General features: G+C 35.9%; 1 protein-coding gene across 1 annotated transcript in view; it reads left to right on the top strand.

The window, feature by feature from the left end:
* The window catches only part of TTPA (tocopherol (alpha) transfer protein), a 12,948-nt gene extending 7,803 nt beyond the window's left edge, over positions 1-5,145 (top strand). The window contains exons 3-5 of the mRNA XM_004679847.2: positions 1,062-1,255; positions 2,164-2,274; positions 4,906-5,145. Coding sequence (XP_004679904.1) covers positions 1,062-1,255; positions 2,164-2,274; positions 4,906-5,079 — 479 coding nt within the window. The 3' untranslated portion in view covers positions 5,080-5,145. The remainder of the gene's footprint in view (positions 1-1,061; positions 1,256-2,163; positions 2,275-4,905) is intronic.
* The last annotated feature ends 8,872 nt before the right edge of the window (positions 5,146-14,017 follow it).

The raw sequence follows: 14,017 nt of genomic DNA on the forward strand, positions 1-14,017 counted from the left end.
TTCCCAGGTAGCAAAATACCTGTATTTTCTGTAGTAAGTAAAATCTCTATTTTATAAAAGTATATCATCTGGTTATATTTGACTTCCAATAAGCATATAATGGCTGCATTTTTTTTTTAAGATTGCCTACTTGCCTGCCCATTACTGCCATTTCTGCTTGCCATGATCTGACCAGTGGGGGCGGGCTGAAATGTGTGAATCAGAATATCACTAACTCCTTAGCACAGGTACTTCTTGTTTTTCCTGGGTGTGTACAACTACTTTGAGTGTCTCCCTGGGTTTTCTTTCCACAGGGGATAATTGTTCTAACCGGTGTTATTATGATCATGTGCTATTTGTCACTAAGGGTGTTAGTGTGGTCAGCCTGCCTGCTTAGCAACTCTGTTGGTGACACTGAGGCTCTGGTAATTCTTCCTAATCCAGTCTTCCCTCCCCACCTCCCCTCCTTTCTATCACTTCTGTTCTTGGAGCATGCTCATGGACATTTCTGGTTTTGGTAATAGACCTTCTCGCAGGTTTTGTGTCAGTTTCACCTGATATTCAAATAGTACTTGTATTTGTTCATCTGCCCCCCCCACACTCTTAATTTTTTTTTTTTTTTGCTGCTAGGGATTTGAGAAGGGAGTGAAAAGGCACAAGTTTTTGATGTAATCTTTTTACAAGTTATTTTTTTAATTATTTCTATAGGGCTTTTTTTTTTTTTTAAAGATTTATTTATTTATTCATACAGAACTGAGGCATAGGCCAGAAGTATAGGGGCAGTGAGTGGATTCACCAGAGATGGAGTGGGGAGCAGAACAGGCAGAATAATGAAGTACACTGCTGAGGGGTGCAGTGAGCAAGTCAGGAAAAATCTGCAGCACCACCTGGGTCACCTCCCGGGGAAGGGAACAAACTCGTGCTGAAGCTGCTTCAGCTAGCTTTGCAGTGCTGTGCTTTAACCTGTTGTGCTACCAGGGAGGGCCCTATTTCTAATGAGCCTTTAAAAAATAGTTTCCCTTTGTAAAATCTAATTTGACTCTTTACATACCGCTGAGACATGATATTTAATTTTTTTTTAGCGTATTGGGACCCAAAAGTTTTTACAGCTTATGATGTTTTTCGTGTAAGTCTAATCACATCCGAGCTTATTGTACAAGAGATAGAAACACAACGAAATGGTGTCAAGGTTGTCTTTGATCTGGAAGGCTGGCAGTTTTCGCATGCTCTTCAAATTACCCCAACTGTAGCCAAGAGAATTGCTGCTGTTCTTACAGTAAGTGTATATTTTAACTGTTTGGAATAATACTTCTAAAGAATAGATTTAAATTTAGTCATATGTTGGAAAATTTAAAAAAATTTGGAAATGATCAAATACTTCAATACTGCCAATGAGTATGACTATTTCAAACAAGTTGGAAGCAGCTATGAAAATACGTTCAAAATTATTAACCATAGAATTTATACTTTGAAAAACCATAGAGAATTCATCTTTCTGTCTAAATTGAATTTAAATTAAAAGATTTACTCAAAAATAAAATGTATAGTAGTGGGTCAGTAGTTTGTAACACAGTCTTGGTTGTATAAATTAGAATAGTCTTTTCAGAAATTAAAATGTTTTTAAATGGCCATCATCTTTAACCTAGTAATTTTACTTTGGGAGCTTAGTTAAAGGATAATCTTAAAATAGTAAAGACTTTGTATATAATCATGAGAGATTACCATGTGCAGTAACTTTGCCAAATGTTTCAAATGCATAGCCACTTAGTGACCACATCAAGCCTATGATACCTGATTATACTTTTTCCCATTTTACAAATTAACTAACCATATCAGCGAGGTGAAATAGCAGTGTACAAGCACACACATTTGTCAGCAGTGAAGCAAGGATTCCAGTCCATGACACTTAAATGTAAAAGCTATGGTTATAACTAACTATCTCTGTTTCCTATCGGTAAAGATAGTTACTGCAACATCAATTTTAATACAAGGACATTTTAAACAGTTTGCCTGGAAGTTTAAAATGTAACAATATTAATTATGGTAACAATATTATAATGTTGAAAATAAAATCATAGTTTAAGTTCCCTTATAAGAAACATTTAAAAAGAGCTAACTTGCCAATATGAATATTATATATCTACTTATACTTTATTATTAATAATATTTCTTTATTTTCAAAAGGATTCCTTTCCACTAAAAGTTCGTGGTATCCATTTGATAAATGAGCCAATAATTTTCCATGCTGTCTTTTCCATGATTAAACCATTCCTGACAGAAAAAATTAAGGGACGGGTAAGTAAAAATATACTGAAGTCACTATCCTACACTAAACATTCAATTCAAAAAGAATAAAATCATTTAATAACTTTTGAGTATGCATCTGAGAAGACAACTACTATTATAAATTAAAATTTCTTTTTAATTTTGAAAAGTCAAGTTAGAGAGACGTGGGGAGATTGTGTTCTTATACATTAATGTTGGGGATGTACAATGGACTACACCCTCTAGACTGTGTAACAATTGTCAGGAATAACAGTCTTCACACTTTTGAGAATTTTATGGGAAAACTGACGTAAAAGTAAGTCTATATATGCAAGAAGACTGTTTAAGTGTTTATTTAACAATGACACATCCACACAATGGAATACGAGAAGATATGCAAAATGTATTGTAAAGAGAAATAAACGAAATGTAGTACAGTGTTTATAAAACACTGTATAAAAAGGGGAGATATCAGAATCACCAGTTAGTCAATTTTGTGTAAAAATTACATTAAAGGGATTTACAATAAAGAAATCTATGTTGCTACCTGCATACATCTGGTAGGGGTATGGGTGGAGGGGATGGGAAAAGCATTGGGAACAGGATATCTCACTCTGTGTCTTTTATTTTGTTTCAATTTCTAGTGCTAAGACTATATTGTTTCTGTCAAAAGTTTTTGTTGTTGTTTTTTAGACATGTATAATTGCAAAACTACAGTAGCTGAGGTATGTGACTTAATGCCATATTAATTAAAGCAGAGAGATTTGATGCCTTTTTTTAAAAACCTATTCCACCTAGGCTTATCTTAAGTGAATAGATTAACTCTCTTAGGGTTTCTCAAGTGTTAAAAATAAAGCTTGGATTTCTAAGAATGAAAACCCGGTGTTCTATATTAAATCTGTCACAAGGAATTTTTAAAGCATTTATTTAAACAAGAATTCCCAATATTTAATGTCTGAACACAAAACAGTTTTTAAACTGTTTTCAAAGGCTTTGGCAATTAACATCTCAAAATTCTGTACTTATAAATAGTAATAATGTGAGCGATAATAGCATACTTGGAATTTTATAAAACATTGCCTCTCATATTAAGAAAAATGTAACATCTTGCACCTAATCAGAAAGTATAATGATAAAGCTCTTTTGGGGTTACCCAGTAAGTATTTCTGCCTGTTTTTAAGAAGACTGTCCATCATTCTGTATTCTTATAAAAGCCTTTTTTTTTATTTGTTCATATTTTTCTCTTTAATATTGCTCAATAATTGCTAGGCACAACCTCTTTAACCCTGAGAGACGTAAAACAAAAAATTACTATTTTGTGTTACATTCTGTACAAATAAAAATAAAACCAACAATTAGCTAAAGCTAATAAATATTAGAATACAAACAAGTAGGAAATAAAAATTAAAAATAGAGATGTGAAATATCTTCATGGAAGTTAATTGACATGAAAGAGAGTTGTCAAAATGGGGATGGATATCCACTATACCCACTTTTCTCCTTTCAGCACTTGGCAATACATTATGCATGTTCTAATTTGCCCTTACCTGAGAAGAGAGAATTTTCTCTCATTTAGCTGGTAATATTTTTTTTTAAAGATTTATTTATTTGTACATACAGAACTGGGGTACAGGCCAGAAACGCGGAGGGTGAGAGGATTCACCAGAGACAGAGTGGGGAGCAGAACAGGCAGATCGAAGAAGTACACTGCTGAGGGGAGCAGCGGGCGGGTCAGGAGAGGTCTGCCACGCCATGTGGTCACCTCCGGGGCAGTCGGGAATCGAACTCATGCGGAAGCGGCTTTAGATTCTCAGTGCTGTGCTTTAACCCGCTGCGCCACCAGGGAGGGCCTAGCTGGTAATATTTTAAAGCCTTGAAAAATATCAAGGATTTGGATTCAGAAGTGACTAAATACAGAGCAGTTGTTTTCATTCCTCTTTTAATCTTCATATCTTAGCACAGAGTAGGTGCTTATTAAATGATTGTTGAATTTGCAGGTGAGTATCTGTTTTTGCAAAGAGAGAAAAGCTACTTATTCTCTCTCTCTCTCCCTACCTATCTATGGCAAAATGTCCTTTTGATTCAAGGTTACACCCTTTGTTTTAACTTCATGGCATTATATGATCAACTTATATAGTTTAAAATATTTGAAAATTTTAAGTCTTCAACCATTGTAATTTACTTTTAGTTTTGTACTAGCCAAGAAAGTCCATCAACTTTGCCCTATAAATTATTTCTCATATACCTGTGTGCTCAGATAATTTAACTAATGCCAGTGAGTACAATTTGATCTTCTACAGAATAAATAAGAATAATTTGTAATATGGTAGATATTTTGCTAAGAATTACCTTTCTGCACATTAGTGAATAGGATGTATAAAATAATTTTATCATTTTAAGAATCTACTTTTGAAGAAGAGAATAGCGTTTTTTAAAACAAGTCTTATGTAGTTATAAGAAAGCAAATATAAGAAAGCACTAAGTATCAGATTTATAAACAGCATAATCTAAGTATAAGTAAAAATTTTAAATCTATGAACAGGCAAATAAACGATATAATACGTATAAATCCCTATCTTGGAATTATTATATAGATTACCTTTTGCTCTGGTGATTTCACATTGGAAATGCATATCATCTAAAACATTTTGGCTATTTCAGATTCACATGCATGGGAGCAATTACAAACAAAGTTTACTTGAGCATTTCCCAGATATTCTTCCTCTGGAATACGGCGGTGAAGAATTCTCCATGGAAGACATTTGTCAGGAGTGGACAAATTTTATAATGAAATCTGAAAATTATCTCAGCAGCATTTCACAGACCATTCAATGAAAAGCTACTTAAATGAATGGCTTCCTAAGAAAAATACAGGAGTAAGAGTCTACTTGGTTACATGAATGAAAAATATTCCACTAAACTAAATTAATCGGATGAATCTTTAAAATTGTAAAATGTCAGATAAATTCTGGGCATTTGGGAAAATTCCTTTCCCTTTAAAATACATTTTCTTAAAAATATAAGAATCCTGATTTTTGCATAAAGTGACCTTTGTTCCTGGAAAGTTTCATTTTTAAAACAAATTCTTTGTTTATGATGGTTTAGTAATAAATTTATAAATAATCTATTGAAAATAAATATTAGCACAAATAAGTTGATGAGTAAAATGTGTTAAAGCTGTCGTGGATGTCATATGAAACTATAGCTTAGCTTAAGTTTTTACAGTTATAAAACAGTTCATCTCATCTCAGGGAAACTCTGTTTTAGCACATATGCACAATGGAACCTATTGATTGAAGTGTCTATATTCTGTAAACTCATATGTAATAGCTATGGGTCTCTGAAATTATTGGCATATTTGATAACAAAAAATAATTTAGAAAAATTTCAGGTACAGTTAATGACTTCTTAATACTGTCTCTGCATTTTCAAGACTGTCATTGACTTCTATTTTTGATTATTGTCACAGCTACATGAAGATTGGGAAATGGGGAAATATTTAGTTGTCTTAAACAGGAGCTCTATTTTTAATTTGGCGATAACACAACTTCACAAGACAAAAGAAAAGTTCACATTTTTTATCAATGTCAATTATATATGGAACTTTTCCACAAATACAAATAATGCATAAAATAATTTGAATTTTATTTTTATAGACTATTTATCAGAATATTCTAACCTAGTCCTACAGTTCATATTTACTTAAAAATTTAAGTGGGCTATATCTCACTGTTAAATAATGCTTCATTTATGGAGAAAATATAAACTGTCTTCGTTGAAAATGAAATTTTCAACTTAAGACATTATGTTTATACTTAGTGTTTTAAAATCTTATTTTAAACTTTAGCATGAAAGAACACTGAGTACAAAATTTGTTAAACATTTTCTCAGCTTAGTTGGATTTCACTAACAATCACATTATAGTAGTTTTGTGAAAGGATATGTAAAGTGTGCTTTTCTTTATAAGAAACTGATCCTAATTAGGTGAGCTGATACTTACGATTCTCTGTATGTATCTCTATGGTACAAAGTAGTTAATTGTAAATGTTCATTAGTAGTTCATTGTAAATGTTTGATTTTGACTTAGCATTGGGAAGCTAACTTTATAATTTTGATTAAAAAATTATACTATGCCATTTCTAAAAAAAACTTATTCTTTATAACTAATATACAATTTAGAATTGTATAACTAAAAATAACAACAGAAAAAATTATTTTTTAAAGTGAACAATAACAAAAACTCTGGTTTATTCAAGTTTTATTCCAAGGACTGTATTACTTAAAATGCTTAAAACACTTTCTTATGATTCTATAAAGGAGTGGTTATTTTAGCTAATCGTAAGGGATAATATTTTGAAGTGCCTTTTAAATGTGACTTATTGATGATGCTGATAACAGTAAGTAGAATTAAAATAAATCAATCAATGAAAGTGCATTTCATAATGCGACATTGAAATTTTTATAAAATACAATAATTTACTGCAGAACATTACAAGAACAATGTGGAATGAGCAGACAACTTTATAAGGTGGCAAGATCAATAATATCAAACTGTCCATATTACTTTACTGTAATTTGCTCCCAAAGTGCCTTTTAAAAGATTAACTTGATCATGTACTTATGATGTTAGCAAACTGCACAATAATCGTATAAATATTGTTCCAAAGGAAATAAAGATCTTTCACATAACTACAACAGCTTGTCTTTCATTTTTAAATTCAAATATTAGGATTTCTTTTCAAAAACTGCTTTTCTTTACTAAAACATTTAAAAGAAACTTATCAATCTAGTACCCTGACACAGTTAATCAGATTATTTGATTTTGAAACAACCAGCTACTAGCCTTGATTAGGGTTTTGTCAAGGTACATATTTTTCTTATAGAAAAGACACCGAAGTCCCATAGATATATCTTTGTCCCTCACAAACCAGGTCAAACATACAAACCAACCAAAAACTCAGCAAACTAGTGAAATGTGTTGTCTGGAACTCTTGTTACTGGCCTTATGTGTTGAAAACTCAGGTACAGTGGAGGAATGATAAAGGTGTAAAAATAAACTGTAAAGCTGATAAGGAAATAATGGCAGTGAAATTAGCATTGTAAGAACATCTCCACATGTGTTCTGGATCATGGACACATGCCATTCTTCCCCACCTCCAGACCTAGTCCTCGATTACTGCTTTCTTCTCTATCCAAGTCAATGATAATAATCCATTAAGTATCTACTTTTGATAACACTGCACATGGCTTTGAGTGAATTAGAGAACTGAAAACTCAACTAGCTATTATTAGAGGAGAGAAGACATGTATTCAGAATAGCCAGGCAAACTATGGCAGCATATAACGGTGTTTACAGTAATTCCATAAAGTGCTTTGGAAGTTTAACAGAAGGAAAGAATTTTCATTTGGGGGTGATTGAAGATGTGTTCTTAGAGGAGGTTCGATTTGAAGCAGAATCTTTAAGGACAGATTACTTCTTCCAAAAGAAGCAGTAAGAACTAAGAGGAAGGACAATCCATGAAAAGATACAGCATGAGTAAAGACTTAGAGATGAGAAAGGATAGGGCATGTCTGAAAAATAAGAAATAGCTCCATAATTTCAGCAAGAGGGGATTTGTACTAGAGAATGGTCCTTTTGTAACAGGGTGGTCCCCAGGATAAAAGGAGGTTCCAGGTTCCCTGTACCCACCAAAGGAAGGTGGAGCTGAGCAGGGAGGAGAGGAATCTAGAGAAGAATCTGAAGAGAAAAGAAGCAGTATGGAGAGCCAGAAGTAACCTGAGGAGCCACATGGGGTAGAGGCATGGGAAGAAGCAGCTCTTATTTCTTGGCCCTGGCCTGATTGAAACAGATGTGGGTGAGAGACACGTGGGGAGGTTAACTATGGCAGCATTTATCTTGATTTTGATTTTGCTCATTTTCTCCCAGACTCTCACTGTCCTGTAACACTTTGTCTAAAAAGATCCAAGTGAAACAAAATATGAGAGGCCCTGAATGACTGCTGAAGGTATTCAAGATGTGGATTCCCTATTATGTGCCAGTCACTACATTACACTCACATAGATATCTTGTTCAGCCTTTGCCAAAAACATGAGGTACATGGCACTATGCCCATTTTTACAGAAGAAACCCTGTTACAGGACAACCCAATGTGAATTTACATTGGGTTGCCCAACTGTGGATCCTCACCTGTGTGCTAAAACAGACTTAAAAGATTCAACTGCAGGCACACACATGAAGTACTAATGGGTCTATTTCCCGAACTCTGAAACTGTTCATTCCTTGCTCAGAATCATGGAACAAATAAATGCCAGAACCAGACTGAAGTTTGCTGGCCTGTCTGTAATGTCCAAGCATTGCACACCATGTTCCCAAGAGACCCAAATCCAAGTCCTGCCTGGAAATGTCTGATCCTGTCCTATCTCTAGAGGGAATCATCTCTCACCCAATCTGCAGCAATAGCCTCCTCATTGAACTACTGGTTGTTCATTGTTTCTGTTTTTACCTACCCCTTTTTCTACTGGGCAAGATCTTAATCCCCTGATCTCAGAGAGAATAGTGCTATATGCAGGATAAATTGAGGCCCACACCCAGATGCAGCTTTTCCATCCTGGCATTGCAGGACTCAACCCATACAGCTTTCCACCACCTTGAAAAACATCACCTCTTCCATGTAAGATACCTCAGAATCAGTATACCAAAAAGTGGAGCAGGGGAGGGTAGGGTGGTGAGGTGTGTTTTGTGCTGATTCTTTCTTCTGCTTTAAACCTTTTTTGCTTTCTCACTGCTCATCTGCTAAGTCCTGCTCCCTGCTCCTCTGTGGTGCCTTCTCTAGTCCTCTCCACTGAGGATTATTTGCTCTATTTGTGCTCTGGGTGGATACATAATATAGGCCCTATGCTACTAAATTTATAGTGGTTTACCTGCTTGTCTCCCTGTTAGAAAGTGCTTTTACATGCAGACATCAAATTTTTCATCTTTGTATAATCAGTCTCTAGTGTCTAACACAGGGTCACTGCACAGAATACAGACCCAAGTCAGGGGTATTTCTTCTTGCAAGGTTGGGGGGTAGCCACAGGGCCTGAGCAGCATGGTGAAGCCCTGCCTTGTGCTCAGTGGGAAACTTTCCTGGGAAGTTGGGTGGACTTCAGCAGTCTGCATACAGGCCCTTGGACTTGACATAATGCCTGTTTTTTTCTCTCTTACCCTAAATATTAGCCATTTTTCAATGATAGGGTCTTTGTAAAAAAATAATAAATAAATAAACCTACTAGGCTTTATTTTTTCTCAACCTCAGTAGATTTTCCTGTTTTAAAGATCTTATCTAATTTGCTTCCATTTGGAGGGGCACTTTTACATTTTAGTTTTTTAATCACACACACACACACACACACACACACACACACACACACACACACACACACACACCTCCAGAACAAAAACTGACCCTCATGGAATTTTTTAGGAGAATCATTAACCATTGTTAATTAACTATTAATAAATACCCCCCTTGGGATTTGTTTTTTGTAAAGGCCCCACTGCAGTCAACAAGAGCTATTTTGGTGGGTTTCCCACAGCAGAGCTAGGCTGTGCTCCATACTCCTCTCTCAGCAGCAGAAGTGATGTGAGGGGGCAGGTCTGGGGTGGGTAATCATCAGGCACCTTCTTTGTATTCACTCTTCCCTCCCTATTGCTCAGTTTCATCCCCTCAGGACTCAGTCCAGCCTCCTTTGAACAGCTTCCATCCCTCTTCTGAAATTATCTGAGCCTCAGTATTACCTAAATTCTGAATGTAGATGACCTTTGTCTTCTGCTCAGTAATGAGGATTAACACTCACTATTTTATCTTCCTGTTCTTGCCCACAACCCTCAGGTGACTATGACAAGAAAAGAACTTTATTTCTAAAAGGATTAACATAATTATTAATTTCCCTCTTCCTAATATCAAAGAGACAGTCAACTAGTCAACTAGTCAATTCTGAGGGTTTCTAGGATTAGCTGGCTATTGCCAGAATAGGATTTCTAACTTTGCCATTGATTCTCCTTCATCCACAGTAACTAAGCAGACTGTTCCTGCATCCCCTAATTGGTCTTCATGTCTGAATTTTAAAATCTCAAACACTTTCTAAGCTCTTCTCCTATTCTTAGATTCAACAACTCAAACCTCTTCCCCTTTTTTTAAATTTATTTTTCAACTTAGATAATACAGTTGACAATACAGTATGTAATTCAAAACTATAGGATCTCCATCTTGAGGTACCATTACCAAGTCACATCCATCACCAAGACACCCATAGTCTTACATCATTGTCCATATGTTCCCTCCCCACTTTGTTCATTCCTTTCTCTCTCCCCATTCCAGTAGCTTCATTCAGTTCTATAGTTGGATCAAGTGAAAATGTTTTCATTTGATTTTGCCTGACCCTTTGTTTTGTTTATGTTGATCATGAGTAAAACCATCTGATACGTGGATTTCTCCTCCTGACATTTTTGCTTAACATAAAAAAATCCCCTCCGGTTACATCCATGTTGTGGCAAAGTGAAAGAGTTTATATAGAACACCTTCCCAGACCACTCATCCTGGATGCTTAAGATTGTTTCCATAACCTAACTATTATAAAGGGGACTAATAAGACATCCCAAGACTGGGTGTAACAGGACCAGATTCTGGAAGAAGAACAATGAAGATAAAGGACTCTAAGATAAGGGCTGGGACACAGAGACTTAGTTCTGGGCACAGAGACATTAGGGCAGTGAGTGAGACCAGGAGAACTAACCAATCACAGAGAGACTGGGTGGAGTTTTAGATTAATTAGGAAAAGGTCTAGATTCCCTGAGACTAGACTCCACTTGGGCTCCCTTGCTCCGCTGGGAGTCACACTTTATTTCTGTTCTTTTTCTCTTTGATAAACTTTTTCTTTCTCTAAACCAATTTGCCTCCTTGCTTGCTTGCCTGAGTTGCCACAGTTCCTGCTGCGGCTTCATGGGACACCAACCTGTGGTGTTCTAGAGGCTGTGGCTCAGTGCTGCTCCTGCAGCCTGGGATCAACACATTCTTAGCTGGGACACTAGGACTGAAAACCTGACATTTTGGTATCATAATTAATACTGCAATGAACCTAGGAACTTGTGTTTTTATCTTCTTCAGATAGATGCTGTGAGGTGGGATTGCTGGATGATAAGAGGAGATCTATTTTTAATATTTTGAGATACCTCCATACCGTTTTCCATAAGGGCCGAATCGGTCTACATTCCCACCAAATAGTGTAAGATGGCCCCTTTTTCTCCACATCCTTGCTAACACTTGTTGTTTCAGGTCTTTTTGATACAGGCCTCTTCCACAGGTGTGAGGTGATAGCTCATTGTGATTCTGAATTGCATTTTCCTAATTATAAGTAGTAGTGAGAATTTCTTCAATTGCCTGTTGTCAATTGAGTTGTTGAACTTGGTTATCAGCCCCTTGTCAGACAGACAGTGTGCAAATATTTTCTCCCATTCAGTACTGACATAAAGGTGACTGATTTCCCAAGTTTATGACTCTACAAAGTGGTCAGGTTTCATCCAAAACAACAGAGTAAGGTCACTTACAAGCCCAAATTTCAGTCCTCTCCTATTTTCCTTTTGTATCCTTCTTGTTATGCTATTTATTTTTTTAAACCTCTCTCTGATATTGAAAACTCCTTGAACCAGATCTTCTGTTTTAAACTTTCCCCTGCCCCCTTTCTATCATTTCCTTCTTCACTAGTCCTCATCTTAACTACATTCAGGACCCCAGAACCTTTGGATGGGTTTTGAATTGATGATTCAATATTAAAGTTTGTCTCAAATTATTGCTTTTGTTTTTTCACCCTTTCCTTTCAGCTTGGGCATTGTCACTAAAACCATTTTTCCCTTCTTTCAGACCTCCAGATATCAGGTTAGCAATTTTCCCCACACAAATCAGGATATTTTTCCTATATTTTATATCAGTTAAATATAAATCTGAATGCAATCTGCATCCTTTTAGAAAAGATCATGTTTATTTTTCTGCAGCTTCACAGAGGGATATTCTAGGTTCTGCTTGCTGTCAAAAGCTCTTTTCTGTAACTATTCATGTTCCCACAGAAAACACAACCTTCCATCAAATAATCCCATCAAAGGGTGCTGCCATCTGGGGGAATTAAAGTTTTGCATATGGAAATGTCCCAGTCAGGATATTGTCTTTATTGTCAAACCCTTTTCACAGCCTCTATGTGGGAGCAAGGATAACCTTATGGCAAAAATGGGCTCATTATCCTTGGTTGCCCTAAAAGATACTTAATTATTTGTGGAAGCAGAGTCTATTGATACTTCTTACCTCATCAAACAGGCTCATGTTACCTGATTAATAGTTATCAGATGTGTAGCCCAACCAGCTTTTTAAACAATTTAAATTTATGTCTTCCTTAATAACTATCATTGGTCTTGATAGCTCACTGGTTACTATGTTTCTTCAAAATGTTACAGCCAGTGCCAAAATATTACTGGGTTCCTCCTTTTACTGTGGGATCTAAAATACCCATGAAAGGGAAGCTGGGGTTGGATAGATCTTCAGGGCTTGACTCCTATATCTAATCACAACTGAATCATCCTTTTACCTGGAGCTAAAACTCTTACTCCACCCCCACCCCCCCAAAAAAAAAACATGCTGTGAAAGACATATTTCTCTGTTCATTCATGTGAGCAGTCTCTAGAGTATATACTTACATATGAAAAGTTCTGAGTTACAGAATATTGCTTCTTCACTTTTATCAGATATTGCCCAATTGCTCATTTGTGTGTTACCCTTAATTTGCTAAGTTATATAGTTTTAAAATGGTAATGAAATGGAGCAAAACTGGAGGAACTGGGTTGACTCAGAGAGTAGGTTCTAACCTGTGCATGCTTAAGAATGCAAGACACACCAACAGACACAAAGTGAGAAATAAAACAAACATATTGGATTTATTTATACAGGGAGTGAGAAAAGAGAGTGAAAGAGAAAGAATATTTGGAGGATATGTGACCAGGTGACATCGATCCACTGCTCAGCAGAATCAAGTCACAGATAAAATTGCATATGTCAAGTTGGCATTTTCTCCACAGACACTCCTCCTTGCTAACAGCTTATGTTCAAAAGTCCCAGTAGCTTTCTAATGTCTCCAAAACTAGAGCTCCATCACCTGCCACTTAAAGGGTAGAGTCTGGGAAAAGTCCACCTTCTACCACTGACTTGGCTATGAGCACCACCCACTGGCTGGGAGGTTACATTTCACTGTTCTTACAATATCAGCAAATTTGCCAAAATGCTTTGGTTCTCCCCACAATGTTTTATTCTCTCATTACTATTTTCTTCTTCGTCTTCGTCTTCTTTTTTTTTAAAGAAGACATTGTTCAATTAATCATTGTACCCTCAACGTTTAGTGTTGATTGAGTAGATCTTCAAATAGTCTTCAACTTTATTCCAAATTTTAATTGGTCCTGATAGGTGGCAACTTTCATCTAATGCAAATGATGTTTATATATTTAGGTTTTCATACACAGAAAGAAAAATATTCTTGTTTTTACCTACTTTCCCAACAAAATGTGCCGAGGTATTCCAAATCTTGTTTAAAAATAGCACCTTTAAAGTACTTTTAGTGACTAGGAACCAGTCATCATTTCTGCCACGTTGATAGAGCAAACAAATCTGTGGTTGGTGCTAACAGTGAAGTTAGTAAATATGGCCCCTGGGTTTGGGCTGGAGCTGATCCTTCCTTGACATAACTCTAAAGTGAG

The sequence above is a fragment of the Condylura cristata genome, unplaced genomic scaffold, assembly GCF_000260355.1.
Source record: "Condylura cristata isolate star-nosed mole 26May11 unplaced genomic scaffold, ConCri1.0 scaffold00009, whole genome shotgun sequence".
NCBI lineage: Eukaryota > Metazoa > Chordata > Mammalia > Eulipotyphla > Talpidae > Condylura > Condylura cristata.